The 16,815-nt window shown below is 41.7% G+C and overlaps 1 protein-coding gene across 4 annotated transcripts in view; it reads right to left on the bottom strand.

Annotated features, from left to right (window-relative positions):
- Nucleotides 1-11,877: 11,877 nt before the first annotated feature.
- Nucleotides 11,878-16,815, bottom strand: part of GAK (cyclin G associated kinase) — a 72,765-nt gene continuing 67,827 nt past the window's right edge. For all 4 annotated transcript variants that reach the window (XM_074569570.1, XM_074569569.1, XM_074569572.1 and 1 more), the window contains exons 26-28: nucleotides 16,444-16,592; nucleotides 14,875-15,051; nucleotides 11,878-13,248 (exon numbers count right to left, since the gene is read on the bottom strand). In XM_074569570.1, the coding sequence (XP_074425671.1) occupies nucleotides 13,147-13,248; nucleotides 14,875-15,051; nucleotides 16,444-16,592 (428 nt within the window). In that variant the 3' untranslated portion in view covers nucleotides 11,878-13,146. The remainder of the gene's footprint in view (nucleotides 13,249-14,874; nucleotides 15,052-16,443; nucleotides 16,593-16,815) is intronic.

Genomic DNA, 16,815 nt, shown 5'->3' on the forward strand with positions numbered 1-16,815 from the left:
AGTAGGGAGGAGGGAAACAGCTCATGCTGCCTCATCCTCCAAGTCCCTAGGGCTGAAAGGTCCATATTGGCATGTCTGAAAGCAGGAAAGATGATAAGTGGATGTGTTATTTGCTAGACATCAATTACAGACCAGCGTAAACAGCTGATCTCCTACTGAATTCACTTCTTTATTATGCAGTTTGTTAGAGGATTATTCAGACAGCTCAGCTGGATCTCACTAGCACTTCAATATTTATTCTGCCCTTTAGCAAAATGCAGAACTGCAAAGCCTAAGTTTCTCGCTAAACTCTCCTGCCGGGAAGACAGCACGCTGCTAATGTTGCAGAGACTCACTCTCTCCTCCACAAAGGCTGATGGCCTCCCACAGGGGCACCCAGGCATCACCAAGGAGGCACGTCTGCCCAAGCCAGGTACCCACCTGCACAGGCTGGTCTTCCCTGCGGAAACCTGAGTCGTAGCTAAAAAGCTAAGTGGAGGTGTGACTGCAATTATACTTACCGCCAAGGGAAGCACTTCAGCTTTCCAAAAATGCCGTAGGGAGAAAAATAGAAGATTAACCGCTATTTCAGATTACTCCAACAATGGAGCTGCAGAGAGGTCGATAAGCAGATATGTGAAAGCCACATATCTGAAAACAAGGCTCTGCTTTGGCACATGTTTGCCAAGAGCGCCAGGCTGCTTTCTTGTTCCTGCTCATTGCTCCAAAACTGAATGGCTTCAGTATTGATAAATGACATGTAAAACAAGGGCAAACATTAGCTCAGACAGTCAAACATCTGAATATAGGAAACACACAGGCCTGTAGGACCCATATCAAACTTGAGATTTTTTTTTAGAAGCTATCTAAATAATTGGAAGTATTGACGTCCCATTGTGAAGTCCATGGTATTGTAGGTTGTTTGAAGGATTTCACTGCTCCTAAGTCTTGGAAATTCCTTACAGGGGAAGGTGGGTGTTTGCTTGCCACAAATGTATCACTGGCACACAAGAATTTATGAAATTTCAGGTCTTAAGGTGCCCTGGACCTTCACACCTAGAAATTGTAACCTTGTAGTTCAGCCATAGCTTTAGAACATTAATCCCTTATTTGTCAGGCCTTGAATCTATCTTTGCTCTGTTTCAGCCATCCCTGCAAAATTAGTTAAGATGTGTCACCTGCACCTGCAATTTACCATAGGATTAGACACATATTGTCGAGCTTGTCCTAGCTGCAGCAGCAAAATTGTCTAATGGCCAGTGTCTGACCTTGTCTTGTGGTTTAGAGCTTTTTTTTTTTTTGCCGTTGCCCAAATCTTTCAGCATAAATTTTGTTTAGCATGTGCAGTGGGGTGGGGTTCTCCCTAAGAAATCATGTCATATATAAACAAACAGCAAACCTGAGTAATCATGGTATAATTAACCCTTTGGACCCACAGGAGAGGAGAAAGTATAACCTATTAGCAAGTGTGGGTTGAAACACACAAAGACATCCTAAATGTACCTAAGAACAAGAAGGAAGAAGTTCCCACTATCAACAGAGCATTTCTCCTGGCAAAGGACACAGGTTGCCAATGAGCAACGCACAGGAAAGGCGAAGGCAAGACGCTGTTGAAGGAAATAGCGCTAGAAGTAAAGAATTGTACTTTTTAGGGGAAACATTTTACTCTTTTCCTCTTCTCACGTTGGAGGAGCCAGGTAAGAAGCACAGCTGTGCCCACAGGTGAAGCCAGGACACATCCAGGCTCTCGGACTCTGAGCGAACATGCTTCTTTGGGTTCACACGGGGACTGGTGGCAGCACTGCTCTGTGCAAACACCCCCCGGCACCCTTCATGATGCATTCCTCCCAGCCACGTGCACCTTCCCCAAGCTGCCCTATAGAGGCTTCAGGAAATTTCATTTGTAAGACTCTAGCTGTTTCCAAGAGAAGGGTAGAAGAAAAATGCTTGATTTTGCTCACATTGAACTCCAGCGACTGGGAGAAAGTGCAGGGGTGGGTCTGGCAGGAGGACGCTGGTTGGAGCAGCAGGTGGACCTGTGCCTTCTCCTGTGCCTTGGCCAGTGGGGATCATTAAAAATGATGCAGCCTTTGTCCAGTTAAGGGATACAAAGGTCCACCAGCATTCTGCAGACCAGGAGCTTAATTTCACATTCCTGGATAAGTGTGTGGTCTTTTATCATCTCCTTCCGTGTACGTTTCTGCACAAACAACGAATACTTGTGCTAGGAAAAGTGCCTTTGGGAAATGCATTTGCATTTCAATCTGTCTGTGGAAAAGAATAAGAAGTATTAAATGCCATCATGGATCACAGCAATAGACCTTCCAGCCTACGCTAATCTTCCAGCAGATGCTGATCTTCCAGCATCAGCAGTAATCTTCTAATATTATTTGCACAGTGCTAAAATTAAAAAACTGCATTTATCATTTCACAGCAGACACATTACACTTGACGGCAACAGAATTAAAAGTTGAAGCTCATCTAATTTTATTTACTGTACACAAGATGCTTGATCATATTAAAGATGCAGTTTCCAACCATTCCTCCAGGTAAAACTCAAACTTCACTTTTCAGGCCTTGTTGGTATCAGCTCCTTGTGGATTGCTGTTACACTGAATTTTATATCTTCCTGCATGAGTGTAAATAAATACGGATCAATTTATTATTTTTTTTGAAGCTGCTGGCATCTTTCTTCAGACAGGAGTCTTCCCAGTGCAGAACTTAATTCAGCACCTGAGCTTAGGTACTTAACATGCTGACCAGATGAACTTTGCGGTGTTCATGGTGGGGCATCTACTGGTGAGAGATCAGTCTTTTCCACGAGAGCACGTGGAGGATGCCAGCCCTGAGGCTAGTGCTTGACAGCAAAGGCACCTTTGCATCCTTTGCAGCCACCCACGAACAGTTGATGGCTCAACAACAACACTATGGGCGAAGCAGCCCGGGCCAGTCAGTGCAGCCTCATTTGCTGGGGGGTCCGGACAAGTATGGGGACAGTATAGCAGATTGCACTGCCAGGAAGCTTTGGCTGCTTAGACTGTTCTTCCTTCTCCCATCACAGGCAACTGTGTCTGAGGATATGCACTCTAAATACTTGCACGTCTGTACTGAGGTCACATCTACTCACCTGAGCACGTGCAATGCACAGCCCTGTGATCTACCTACTTACTCCAGAGCTTTCCTATCCCGTTTCCAGTCGTGTGTCTAACCGCTCCATCCACTCCCCCCACCGTGTTCAGAGACTCCGGTGGCGCACGTCTCCTCTTCCCCTTTTCTCTAGCTCTAAGAAAGTGACAGCAAGGTAGGTTATTTGGTCCTGTTTCAAGTAGTGGACCACCTATTGTCACGGGGTAGCAGTTAAAAAGCAGCAAGGCAGAACCTGTGGGCTCCTGGAGTGGGAAAGCGGGCAGCAGAGCCCCAGCCTGAAAGAGCAGCAGTTACACAGCAGGTTCCCCAGCAGAGCCTGGGGAGATGAGCCAGGTGCTTCTGCTGCTCTCCCAGCCCCGGCCCCACAGACAGCCACGAGCACTGCCTCAGGCACCAGCAGCTCTATGAATTCAGACATCCAACAGCAGCCCCTTTTCTGCTGCATTCACATACAAAATACACAAACACATACAAAATGATTAGTGGGACACAGTTTTGGTTAAAAAAAACCCTGTATGGTGCAAGTGCAAAATGGCTACGAATATGTCCTTCTGCCAGCAGATGGCAATCAAAACAAAGAAACATAATTACTTCTGATAAATAATTTCTCTTGCTGTCAGGTGCGTTTGATTCACAGGAGCAATGCAGCTGCCACCCACCCCGAGGGGTGCATGGCAGAGATTGGCGCCCCGTGTCCCCCAGCTTCTGCCCCCTCCAGCAGGGATTGCAGCTGCCGCTTCTCCTGGCAGGGCCGTGCTGGCTGCAGCCCTGCCTGCCATCAGAAGGGCTGGCTCAGGGCAGCCACCGCCCTGTCATCTCCCCTCCACCTCTCCTGGCAGGGTGGAGAGTGTCACCTAGTATGGAGCCCACAAGGCCAAGGACAGGCCAAGAAGAGCTGTCTACATTAGGAAAAGCAGAGCACAGGACAGTGACGCTTCTGCCTCTCCCGTTTGGCTGAATTCCTAGTTTTGGGGCCCTCACTACAAGACAGACATTGAGGTTTAAGACCACGTCCAAAGACGGGCAACAAAACTGGTGACAAATCTGGAGCACAAGTCTTATGAAGACTGGCTGAAGGAACTGGGGTTGTTTAGCCTGGAGAAAAGGAGGCTGAGGGGAGACCTTATCGCTCTCTACAACTACTTGAAAGGAGGTTGTAGCCAGGTGGGGGTCGGTCTCTTCTCCTAAGTAACAAGCAACAGGATAAGAGGAAGTGGCCTCAGGCTGCATCAGGGGAGGTGTAGACTGGATATTAGGCAAAATTTTTTTCACTAAAAGGGTTGTCAAGGCTGCCCAGGGAAGTGGTTGAATCACCATCCCTGGAGGTATTTAAAAGACAAGTAGACATGGAGCTTAGCAACATGGTTTAGTGGTGGCTTTAATGGTTGGACTTTATGATCTTAAGGGTCTCTTCCACTCCAGATGATTCTATGATATCCCCAAATACCCTTTTTTACATTTGGAGGTGGTAAACAATTGCAGCTCAGCTCTCCATGGGAGGTGATGTGCTCCTCATGATGCCCAACACACAGGAGAAGAAATACAGAGGTCTGAAGTGGCCCCTCCTTGCACATGTCAGGAAGCAGCTGCATCAGGTGGGCACAGAAGCAGATGAGGAATTTCCAAGTCCAAATTTACCAGCACAAGCCTAATAGGCATTAGGCTCGTGCTGGTAGGAGCAGCATAAAAGCCTGGTGAGAAGTGGGAGGAGAAGGGAGGGCAGCTTCCATGGTGAAGCAAGATAGTTGTGAAAAACACATAGTGGTAATAAAAACCCTGCATTCATCCCTCGTTTCATGATGAGTCACTGAGGGCAGGAGAGGCAAGTTTAGCCGTAATATACAAAAAAGTCTCAGTGAAATTAAGCAGAATATGCACTCGTTCAACAAATCAATTCAATCCATTGAAACACTTGTGGGAGTTCAGTTCTCATGGTTCATACATCCCTATAATAAACCTGGCACCTTATTTGCCCCTAGGGTGGACCACTGCTAGGATGCAGAGAGCCGGTGTGGAGCAGGAGACATCACAGCTACTCACTGCTGCAGGTTGAGTGTTTCTGGTACTGCTTTGCTGAAACTGGTTGGTTTCCGCACAAAGTCGGGTGAGTCCATTGTTTCAGAAACTCCAGAAGCCTGAAGGAAGCTGAAGTGTTGGAACCAAAGACCACAGGGAAGGCTCTGGGTCAAACACTCCATTAACAGCTTCTACGAAGGCTGTCAACATCACTGAGCTACATAACGGAACTGCCAGGACCTAGCCAGCAGAGATCAGCAGAAGAGCAGACCCAGTGGATGCACTGAGCTCAAACACTAAGCTAGGAAACACTCAGCACTCCACAGCACACGATATTCCTACATTAACAAGCACACCAAGTACAACCAGATCTCCTGATTTCCCTGTTTTTTGAGGCACTTCCAGTCTATTTTCTACATAAGTTGTTCTACAAACGCAGTATTCCTCTTTCCAAAGCCAGCAAGGTTTAGGCTGGTACTCAAAATTCACAGCTATCTACTTCATTTTATTTCATAGTGGAGAAATAAACAGATTTAACAGCTGCAATCCTAAACCTCTAAAGAGGCCCGTCATTTAAATTAGCTTCCTGAGCAAGTTGGATGAGCTGCCCCTCCAGGTTTCATCTTGCACATTAGAAGTCTGCTGAATGCATTGCGTATTCCTTGGCAGGGAGGCAGCACACTGACAATCCCGTCTCCTCAGTGCGACTTGCAGAGCACTTCTGCTGTCTTGTTGCTCACCAAAACCATGCACAAGGAAGGAAGTGCTGAAGCTCACCAACTGGTAAGAGCCAAGTGAGGCCTCCCGAAACATGAGCCCACAGACACCCACACAAAGATAATGACTTAATTCCTGGGTCTGCTAGCAGCATTACACACCAGAGAACTTCACATTTTTTGTGTGCCCAGACCTTGGATTAGGAGCGGAAGCCACCCCAGGAAAACAGCGAGCACTGTTTTACAGATTACAGGAGATGAAGAATCCCTTACAGTTCGTACTAATTCCAATTCAAGTCTTCTTCACCTACCTACAGACTGCATTTTTCCCTTCTTCAGCGCTTTTTCCTCAGTTCTGCCATAGAGGGTAAAAATCTGCCAGAAGTCCTCCTTTCACCCTCACAACAGAGGCGGTGCTGAGGCAGAGCACATGGTATCCTCTTCAGCACTCCAACGTCCAGATGAGGTGTCCACAGTACAGATTTCGAAGGCTTGGGCTCAGATTGCTACCAGCTGCCCCGCACACCACCACAGTACGCACGGTGCTCTGCACAGTGCTTCTGGTGCCTTTTTTTTAATCACCCATTTGCTCTTGCTCTTCTGTTTGCTCTGCCTGAGATTGAATTTAAGGCCATGTTATTTCTCTGTAACACATTCTGCCTACTTAGTTCAGTTACTTACCGACACCTGCCAGCTTGACCCTGCATGATTTCCATCCGCTGTGGACTGTACTCCCAACTTAGTCTTTCTAAATACGTGTCAGGGTAGCCACAGGCTTTGTCTATGGCAAAAAAAAAAAACGCAACTCACTAGCATTATCCTTTGCTGCAGCAGTAAGGGACTGACTAGAAGTAGGTATCAATCCATTTTTCAGCAGTTTTGCATGGTTAGAGTAAACAGATTAACACCAAAAGTAACAGCATGTTACTTTCAATACAGGGAGAAAGATTATTTGGTAAGAAAATGCTAGAAGACCTATCTTGAGTTCTTATAAACCCATCAGACTGTGCAAGGTAGTAAGCAGAATATGAAAAACATTTCCAATGGCAATGGCCTTTCCCTAACAGAACTTTGCTTACTTCTCAGCTTGCTAATGCTTCTCTTTACTGCCACGTGCTTATCCCACCCATTCTCCTTTGGTCACACCCATTCATTCTCCCATATCCTCCGTTTTCCACTCTCCTCCTTGGGAATCTCCTGTGGTAATCCTACACCACTATGCTTTTATTATTTTAAAGGAACATTCTCAATGTCACTGAGTGGCTTGCTCTCAACTGTAAAAGACCCTGCTATTTATATAATCCCCTACTCTTGTTTGAGAGCATGGAGTTAGAAGATGCTTCTGGGCACCTTGTTACTACTGTCCCAGCAGCAACTCTCCCTTCTCCAGCATTCCCTCACAGATTCCCCAGATCCGCAGCACTTCATCACCGAATGTCCCCCCACACCCACCCCACCACGGGCTGCTCATTCCTCCCTCCTGCCTCAGTCTTTTCCTCTTCTCCAAAAAGAAGTTCTGCGCAGGAACCCCTCACAGCCCCATACAGGCAGCAGTCTAAGAAATGCAGTTGCCCAACCACCGAGCACACTGCAGGGACTCCTCTCCAACAGGAGAAGAGACACTTCTGAAGAGACACTTGGTTTTTCCAAGAGGTTCAGTCAACCTCAACGTACTAATGAGAACCATTTCTCTAACGCTTGCATATTGTTCTGAAAGAGGAAGTGGACATGCTTTGGGTATGCAGGTCATTTCTCCCTTGCTAAAGAAACAAACATGCAAAATCATTTTGTTTGTTTTAATTGATCACTGGTTAAGTCAAGTCGTAATACATTTCAAAGCAAAATATTCTGTTCAAGGACATTGTGCCAAACATTAAATCTACTTTTAAACAAGGCTTAATGTTATCTTTATATACATACAGGTATAATTTTCATTTCACTAGTAGCAAAATTATTCAGTACATTGACTTTCCTGAAAGATAGCAAAAGTAGGACTTTAATATCTGTTATGTCCTTCCACACACCCCAAACCAGAAAAATCACAGGTATAGAAAGTACAATCACAACTACAGGTAAATACAATAAGGACGTCAGAGCAAGCAAAGTCCTTATCAGAGATGACAATCGCTTCTAGAAGTCTACATTGCAAATATACAGTACATTCCACTAAAGAGTTTTGGGAGTTCTCACAATGCCTCTTAATCCCCTTTTGGTAATAAAAAACTTCCATGACAACATGTATCCTTCATAAAAATTAGTGAATTTGTATTTTTGGAGCTTATGTTGGAAGCTTAATGCAGTCTAAACTGTGGTCTACAATAAGCTCACCCAAACAGAGAGCAAGCAAGCATTGCCAGATTCATCAAAATCAGAACCACAGCTCAGCTAAGTCACCCTTTGCTCCTGGTCACTGGGCATCCAGCAGCTACAGCTACTCTGCACCAGGGACAGACCCAAGGGGTAGGAAATGATACATTCCTCCTACGGCTTTCACAGGTCAATCACCTGCAAGTTCTTGACAGAGAATGTCGACTGACTCATAAAGCACAGGTAACTGTACAAGACTAATTTGAACTTATTTACAAAGTGTTCGTTACATTCCAATTGTTAGACAATTGAGAACACAGCTAAGAAGCAACAAGGTTTCCACATTTATGTTACCCTGAAATATTCCCGTGAGCAGCAGAGGAGGCGATGGCCAATGACTATGCAAACCTACTGCTGCTGCTGGCAAAACTGCAGTCTGGCCTCGGGAGGTGGAATGGTGCACATAACCCAGCAGCCCCAAAAGGCAGTCGAGGTTTCAGTTATACTAAACTCTGCTATGGTTTGTGCAAAATACCAATCCTGTGTAAGCAGCTTTGAGACATAGTTCACGTTCAGGAAGGAACCGTTACTCTGTGCTTGGCAAGATAACACTGGAGGAACGTTTCAGAATTAGCAAGAAAAGGGAGGTATGCAAGGCATTTTTCATGAGCACTAGTTACCCTCACAGGTGAAATGCCAAGGATTTTGCCACTGTGCCAAGGAAACCAGCACTGTTGTAGGTTTTCCATTCTGTATTTGCTGAAGGAAGCTACCATTGATTAGCAAAGTATCCAAACTTTACCCAAGTGACAACACAGAGGAACTTTTCCTTCCAGGCCTGATTTCACAATTGGCTGCCCACTAACAATATTGAGCATAACCCCATGATTTAATATGAATGTAAGTGCTTAACTGCTCATTTTCTTTCTCTCCCCTGCTGTTAAGGTCGAGGAAATCTGACAGCACTGGGAAACACCACACAGGCATGCCCAAGGTTAAACAGACCAACTGATTTCCTCCAACATGGTCAAAGCACATCACTCTTCTCCATTTGGCAGGTTCTAGCCACACACATTCTTTAACACCAATTCTTCTCACATCTATTTTAAAAGGTAAGTTGCCTGACTCTCCAGATCTAACAGCAATGTAACATAAGCAACAATTCAGAAATAACTAGTGGAAATGTGCCCTATGGTTTTATAAGCTCTGCTTCATAGCAACTTCTGCCAAAAAGGCCAAGCACTTCGTACTGCCACTTGTCTAGAGCCAGTCAGTAGCACTTCTAAAAGGGCTGGAAAAGCAGGATACAAACCAGGTTTTTTTCTACTAGTCTAGACCTGTTTTTAGCAGAGGAGTAGTAGGAATAGGTCAATGAAGAGAGAATTAGAAAACAACATTTGAGATGTAGGTTAGAGTCTGGATGTTCTTCTACACTCTTCCCCTAATCTATGCTGCATTGTTTTTCTTTGCTCTTGCAATAAACATGTCAAGCTACTCACTTTTAAGAGCTGGATCCTGGTAGGCTGCAAAGAAGGTATGGTATTAGTCAGTTGTCATTAACAGACAAAAGAATGACAAACATGGGCCAAAAGGCACCATGATTTGCTGCAAGAGTCAAGGAGGTACTTCACAATAAAACTACAAGTGCCATGTGTGAAGTCTGGTAGACACAACATCAACCTTCTGGCAACAGTCACCTCAACCTTTACAGTAAGCAGAAGATATTAAGTCTAGCTTTCAGGGCATGATTTCACTTCCAACATTTAAAAATTTAACTGTTCAATGAATAGTAAGCATGAATGAAAAAAAATATACATTTTAAGCCCAATGAGAATTCAAAGTACCTCATCAAGTCTCAGCTTAATGTAGCCTATTCTAAAAGCTTTTTGGCTTGTGGACATTAATAGTACAGATAGAGTGGAATTTGTATGTAATAGTTTGAGTGCAGTCCTATCCCATACAGCATACAACCAATTATCAATGAAGTACAGAGTGTGAGAATGGTTGAGAAGCCCCTCACAGTTTTTTTATCATTTTTTATTACTGTTTCAAGATGAATTCAAGCAGAATTTCTAGACTTTTTCTTCCGAGTGACCCTCCCCTTTAAAAGCAACATTAAGACTCAATATATATTTATATAAAATCTACCTTAACCTCCCTCTTCCCAGATTCCTGTAACTAAAAAATTTAATATATAAGCCTTACACTATGGAACACCTTCAGTGGTCCTCATGCTGCTTTATCTTGTAAAGAACACAAAAATTAAATTTACTGTGGTCATGTTCATCACTTGCATATTTGAAGTTTGCTTACAGGGCTACACAACTAAATGACATAGTTACACACAAAAAAACAAACCCCAAACAAACAAAACAAAACCAAAATAGTTTAATTGTCAAGATTTGAGACTTACCAAACTGAGCCTCTCACAGATTCTTGGCACCAAAATTCAACTACATAGAAAGGAGGAGGACAAAGGAATCAAACGGTTCTCCCACTGAGGACCAGAGCTGATTAAGCCACAAAGTAAGTTGAAGGGTCCTGTCAACCTGATTGAAGTTTCACTAACTATCAAATGGTTCTTGGAAAAATCCCCAGCCAAACTTAATGATTTTCCATAATTTTAAAAAGGGGGAATCAATTTTAAGAGATCTTCAGTTCCAGATAAAACTATTGCACTCATGTTTCCCTCCTCACTTAAAATTACACCTAAGGTTCTTCTCCACTGTTAAAGAAAATTTTGCAAGCAAGAATAGGGAAATAAAAACAGAGAAATACAGACATCCAGAAAATGCTATCAAACATACAAGGCAGAGAAAGATATTTTGCTCCCAATTTTCTGTTTTAAGTTACAGACATATTTCAAGAGAAGAGCAATTAAAAATGTGTCCCTCAAAATTAAGTATTACTATGTGCTGAAAGAAATTAAATATGTGCAGAAAGGAATTTGAGTTTTTAAAGTAGCCCTACCTTACTAAAAGCAGCTCCCTCAGAAATACTTAATCTCTCAGCTGTATATAGGAGTGCAGCCAATCACAGTCATTATATATCTGTGTGTGTCTTTTTAAACCTATTACTAGATATCATTTGCCCTAGAACTGTGAAAAACCATGCAGGTCTCCAACAAACCTATCCTACCAGCAGAAGCCTTTCATTTCAATGGATGCAGTCCATGCATACAAAGAATTAATGAAGTGTCCCTAGAGAAAAAGATTAGCTCTTAGTGTAAATCAGACGGCAAGTTACCTGTTTTTATGAAGAAATTTACTGAGATTTAAGACTGCCTCAAAGCAGTAACTGAAATACAACTGCAGCTATAATATATAAGCATAAACTTCCTCATCCATAACTGATTCTGGCTTCCATCTTAAAAAAAAGAAAACAAAATCACAGTAGCTGAATATATATGTGAATATATACACACAAAATCTTTTATCAGAGGTTCGTAAGTAACTGTGTTAGATCTGAGCTTAGAGACTATAAATTGCAACCTGTGTTCACAAGTGTCTAACCCACCAGTTCTCAGGCTGGCATGGCAGTGGAAAATCTCATCCAACACACTGTTCAGGTGGCATTAGAATCTCACGTTTTCTGTTCAGATGTTGCTCAGCTAAAGAGTTACTGCTGATAATGGTACAGCTTCCCTCAGTTAAACATGCAAAATAGATAAAATGGCAAGATGATCAAAAAATATCCCCTTGAATGCCGAACTGCAGTGTTTCAAGAGACTGCTGCCAAAGCTTTAATACCACAACACTAAATTTTCAAACTTGATATGAAAATTGTACTTTTGTTATTACACAGGGTATAACAGTCATTGGTCATTTGCATTCATTCACCCCAGCACTAATGAAAACCTGCCTTCTGAATAGGAATGAGAAAACATGTAAAGTTCTCTATCAAGTTGTGTCTCTACTCATCTTGCACTAGCTAGTGCATTGAAGGTAGGTGAGCAGAAATGCAACAGTCTACCAATACACCCCATGTTTTCACAGACACTGATGTCATGCATATCTCAAAAAATACAGAAGTTCAGACATGCAGCAAAATGTGTTCAAGCACTTTAAATGCTCTCCAGATTATAATGAGTAATGTAGTATTTACTCAGACAAATCAAAAAAACATTTTGTGCTTACACTTCAAGTTTCAGAATAATATTATTTCTATCCGATTATCTTAAGACCAATGGAAGGAATGTTCCACTGAAATCAGAAGCAAGAGATACCATTTAAAGAAGTAGGAAAATAAGCACTGGTCAGAGTATAGCCTTCCAAAGGTTCATAATAAATAACAAAACAGCAGGAACATGCAGACCTTAAAGTCAAGATTTGTTTCTAGATTCATGATACGTAAAAAAAAATTAAAAATCAAGAACAACCCTGGCTGACTTTCCCACATTTGGGGTCTTTTTGGCTAAAAAACTGTTAATTTATTTTAAGGAACACAGGCATTGTCAGAAAACATTATTTACAGAATGATTATCAGATTGATGACATAAAGTACAGATGAAAAATATACATCCTTAAGTTTGAGATAAGCCAAGCAAATTCATTGCTGGTAACTAAAGCACTTTGAATAAGGCGACAGACACCAAAACAAAACTGAATCACAAAACTACTGAAAGTAACAGACATATTGGAGAAGGTAAAGCAAAGATCAATGAAATTGGAATGATTTATAATTAATGACAGTATACCAGAAATCATGGAGCTTCATTAAAATTCTATTTTACCATATATAAAACTGAAAGGAAATCTTTACTCCCAGATTGTGATTTCTTCAAGTACTGAGCAGCTGTTTTCTTAACGCATCTATGTAATGCTTTGTACTCTACATCTTACAAAATACATCCCCATATTTAAGTGCATGATTAGAAACTGTGCTGAAATCATGGAAAAATGCTTCATAAGTCATAGGTGCAATAAAGTCACAACAATGCTCAGCTCCAGTTTTTGGAAGTAGTTTTGTACAAGGTGAAGTTTTAGAAAAGGGACTTTGATCCCTGGTTTTCGAATTCTGACCATGCATCGTTCAATTCCATGAAGATCATTTTGGCATACTGCTCATAAGGTTGTCCCGTGGCCTGAAAACAAACAGAACATATTAGAAGCATAAAAATATTAGGAATTATGTGACTTAGCAAATGTAAGAGGGGTGGGATGTTTCTTATCTTATTCAAGAACTTTAGACTGCTGTGCGAATACAATTTTGCAGCTCTCTCCAATCTTATCCAAAGTGTGCCATGAGTATTTTAAACAAAGCCAAAGCCTTGGTTTCCTTACATTACTTCAAACTTTTAGTGCAATTCATAAAAAACTGAAACTTAGCTAAAACCATTTTTCAAAGTTGTGTTTTTCCTAAACAGTTTTAGTTAATGATCAAATCCAGTTATTTTTGGAATTGCTTCCTGACAGACCGTGCAGTAGTGTACAAGAATAAAATTTAAGCACTGTTTAAGACAACTCCTTTTGGATGGGATTTCTTGGAGAAAAATCTGTTGCTAATTGTGGATCACATTCAGATTCAACATTAATGATATAGCACTTCCCATGCATTTGCTCCATACTCCAACAAAGACAGTACGCTCCTGATTCCCTGCGTATTTCACAGCAGCATGGCCTCTGGGCCAGCCCAACCCCCATGGTTAGTAAAGATCTAGTCCCACAAGACGAGTCATTTTAACAAGTTCTTTCAACACAAAAAGGAAGCCCCAAAGCCCTCTCCAGTATCTTTCCACTTCTCCTGACGCTTGACTTTTGCCAGTTGGAATACTTTATAGACCCTTTTAGGGACTGCTTTAACTCAAAGCATCAGAAAAAAAAAAAGGAAAGAAGAAAATCCCTCAAAAAGACTTGTGTTCTGACACTGATGTGTTAAAAGGGCTTAATGAAAGCACCAAAAAACCACCACAAAGATGGAGGAAGCCACACGGCCAAGAACAGCAAAGGATGCGGGGCAGAAAAAAACCAAACAATGTCTTGTTCCTCTGTTATGGATACAAGATGACACAGGACTTAGACTACCGCCCACTGAACCACCAGTGAAGGCAAGCCTGAAAATTCAACCAGGTATATTCAACAATTATCTTTATATCTAAAACACAGCCTAGAGCAATGACTCAGAAGAAGCAGCTACCTTCATAAACTGGGAGACTAACAAACAGCAATGGAAAGCATTAAATATTTTAAAAAGACAACTGGAATGTCATATTCCTCAAGTATTTTTCAACTGCTAATTCATTTACTCTAGTGAAATTTATTTTTTCTAGTTCCCAGTAAAGTCATCTAGTAAAGGAGGTTCAACATTTTTTTCCTACCAGTTTTGTTGTGACAGCCTCTGAGTCTTCATATACTGGTGAATAGTCCTAAAAGACCTGAACTATCAGCTGGCAGAAATAAAGCAGATTCCACTAATCAGCATTAAACCTGCCAGCAGTCAGAACCCAGCATAACTGACTGGGGCTCAGCACAACCTTCGCAGGATCTTTCATTTGTTAACATTTATCTGTTGAATTCTGTACTGTGTCAGGATGACACGAAAAATCCTGTACTACCTGAATGCAGTTCAGAAGACAGTAGAAGCAAAGAGAAGAGCACCTAGGGCGCTGATCAAGAAGCAAGGCTGTAGCATGCGTCAGTGACTAGTATGGTGTGGTAAAAGCAGTTTTATACTCCTTCTAAACGGAAGAGGATCAGAGGAACACACTCACCTTATCCGGATGAACTACAAGCACTGCTTTCCTGTAGTACTTCTTTACTTGTTCAGGAGTTACTAGATCTGCAATGCTGACTGGTTTCCACTTATTTTCCCCTTCCCAAAGTACGGTATGAAGAGTGGATATTAATGCTCTGATATTTCTCTCCTTTCCTTCAATCCATTCAAGGATCTGGGAAAAACAGAATGTATAGAACTGATTGCATCACTGTAAGCATTCTCAGTCTATCTAGAGACAACCTTCAGTCTGTAGAAGACTACAAGGTTAAGACACAAGTACAGTTGTCTTGCTGCATTCACCCCCTAAGTCCAACTGTCTCAATACATTCTTCTTTGTGGCACCCACATCATTAGCTATCCAAAAGTGGTATTTTGCATCTGCCACTAGGGAGTAGCTCATTGTTATTAGTTTATTGCACAAATCCAGTCATTGTAAGAGAAGTTACTGAGATAGTTAATTTTACAGGGTTTTGCAATACGTAATGACAAGAGAATTGGCAGGAGTAATTAAAAACATCTGTTACAATTACATTAACTTCCTGTCAGGGCACAACATTAATTTACTAAAATTCTTACTTGATTTGTACGAAAGTTTCAGATCATGTATATTAGTAGTTAATGTTTACTTAAGCAACCTGCAGGGGTGCAATAACTAAAGGGTTCTTTCAGATATCCCCATGAAAGTTGATTAGAATAACTGTCCATTTCACAGACTTTAACAGCAATATTCAAGCCACTGTGATATAGCGATACAGTATCTTCACTGAACACCGTGATATGCAATATGAAAATCTCTGCCCTCTATCAGCAACAAGTATGGTAAATAAAAATCTGTATTTATTTCCATTTATGGTGATTTATGCGAAAAGGTACCCATGCAAGCTGTATACACTTTCTTTAGGTAAGACACTTTGTGAAAATAAATTGCAGCATCCCTCCAAAGTTCTTTTATAAACTTCTCTAAAGCACCATGAGGACTACAAAACTGAAAGTATATTAATATGTGATGTTAGCAATGAGTAATACATCGCAAAAATCTGAGCACCTGATCAGGTAAACCCCCACAGACTAGCTCTACAGACCATCTCCAGAATTGCAACTGTTAGTAATTTCTCAGGACAGCAGTAGCACTTGCTAACTGGCAAATGAAAGTGGTCACCCTGAAGACAGGTGTTCTCACCTGCCTGTTTTTTAAAGTGTAGTTTTGTATTACCAGCCAAATCCATTTTTTAAGGAGACCTTTGGGAACACGAGAGATAAAGAACAGTCCTGGCTTCAAGAAATGGACTCTGACAAGAAAACAGGTTCTTATATTCTCCAAGCTTAGCTGAAAGAGAAACTTGTGTTCTATCCACACACTTTTTGTGCTATTGTCACTGCTGCTTCATTGCCAACTGACTCTTGTTCACACTAATTAAATTCTACAGTCATATGATTTAATACAGATAAGGTTTCATTCTCCTTTATTGATTTGCTCTGTTAGTCATTGTATCCTTCTGCTCTATCAGCAGTTCTAAGCTTAAACTCAGATTTTCACTTAAATCAATATCACTGTTAGACAAACCTTAAGTTTCAAGGGGTCCATATCTTTAGACATTTCTTGTTTCCTCATCTCAGCAATGGTCTTTGGTCCCTTTTTGTCAGATTTAGCCGAAAATCCTTGATTAGATAAAAGATCCTCAAAGTCATTTTCTGAAACCTTTGGCTTTTGACCTATGAAAGGAGAAAAACATTAAATGAAAAGTTACATAGCAGAATACATTAATGGAGGGAAATATACTGCACTTAGATACACCTGCATGACATTTGTCACTAAGACGATAAATATGCTTCAGGGATTTGATAAACTCTGCAGACTAACAGAAAGATAGGAATAAAAGGGATCATTGGCAAGCTTTCAGTCCAGCAGACCAGAACCTCATGTGCATACAGGTGA

This window comes from Larus michahellis, chromosome Z, assembly GCF_964199755.1.
Source record: "Larus michahellis chromosome Z, bLarMic1.1, whole genome shotgun sequence".
NCBI classification, from domain to species: Eukaryota; Metazoa; Chordata; class Aves; order Charadriiformes; family Laridae; genus Larus; species Larus michahellis.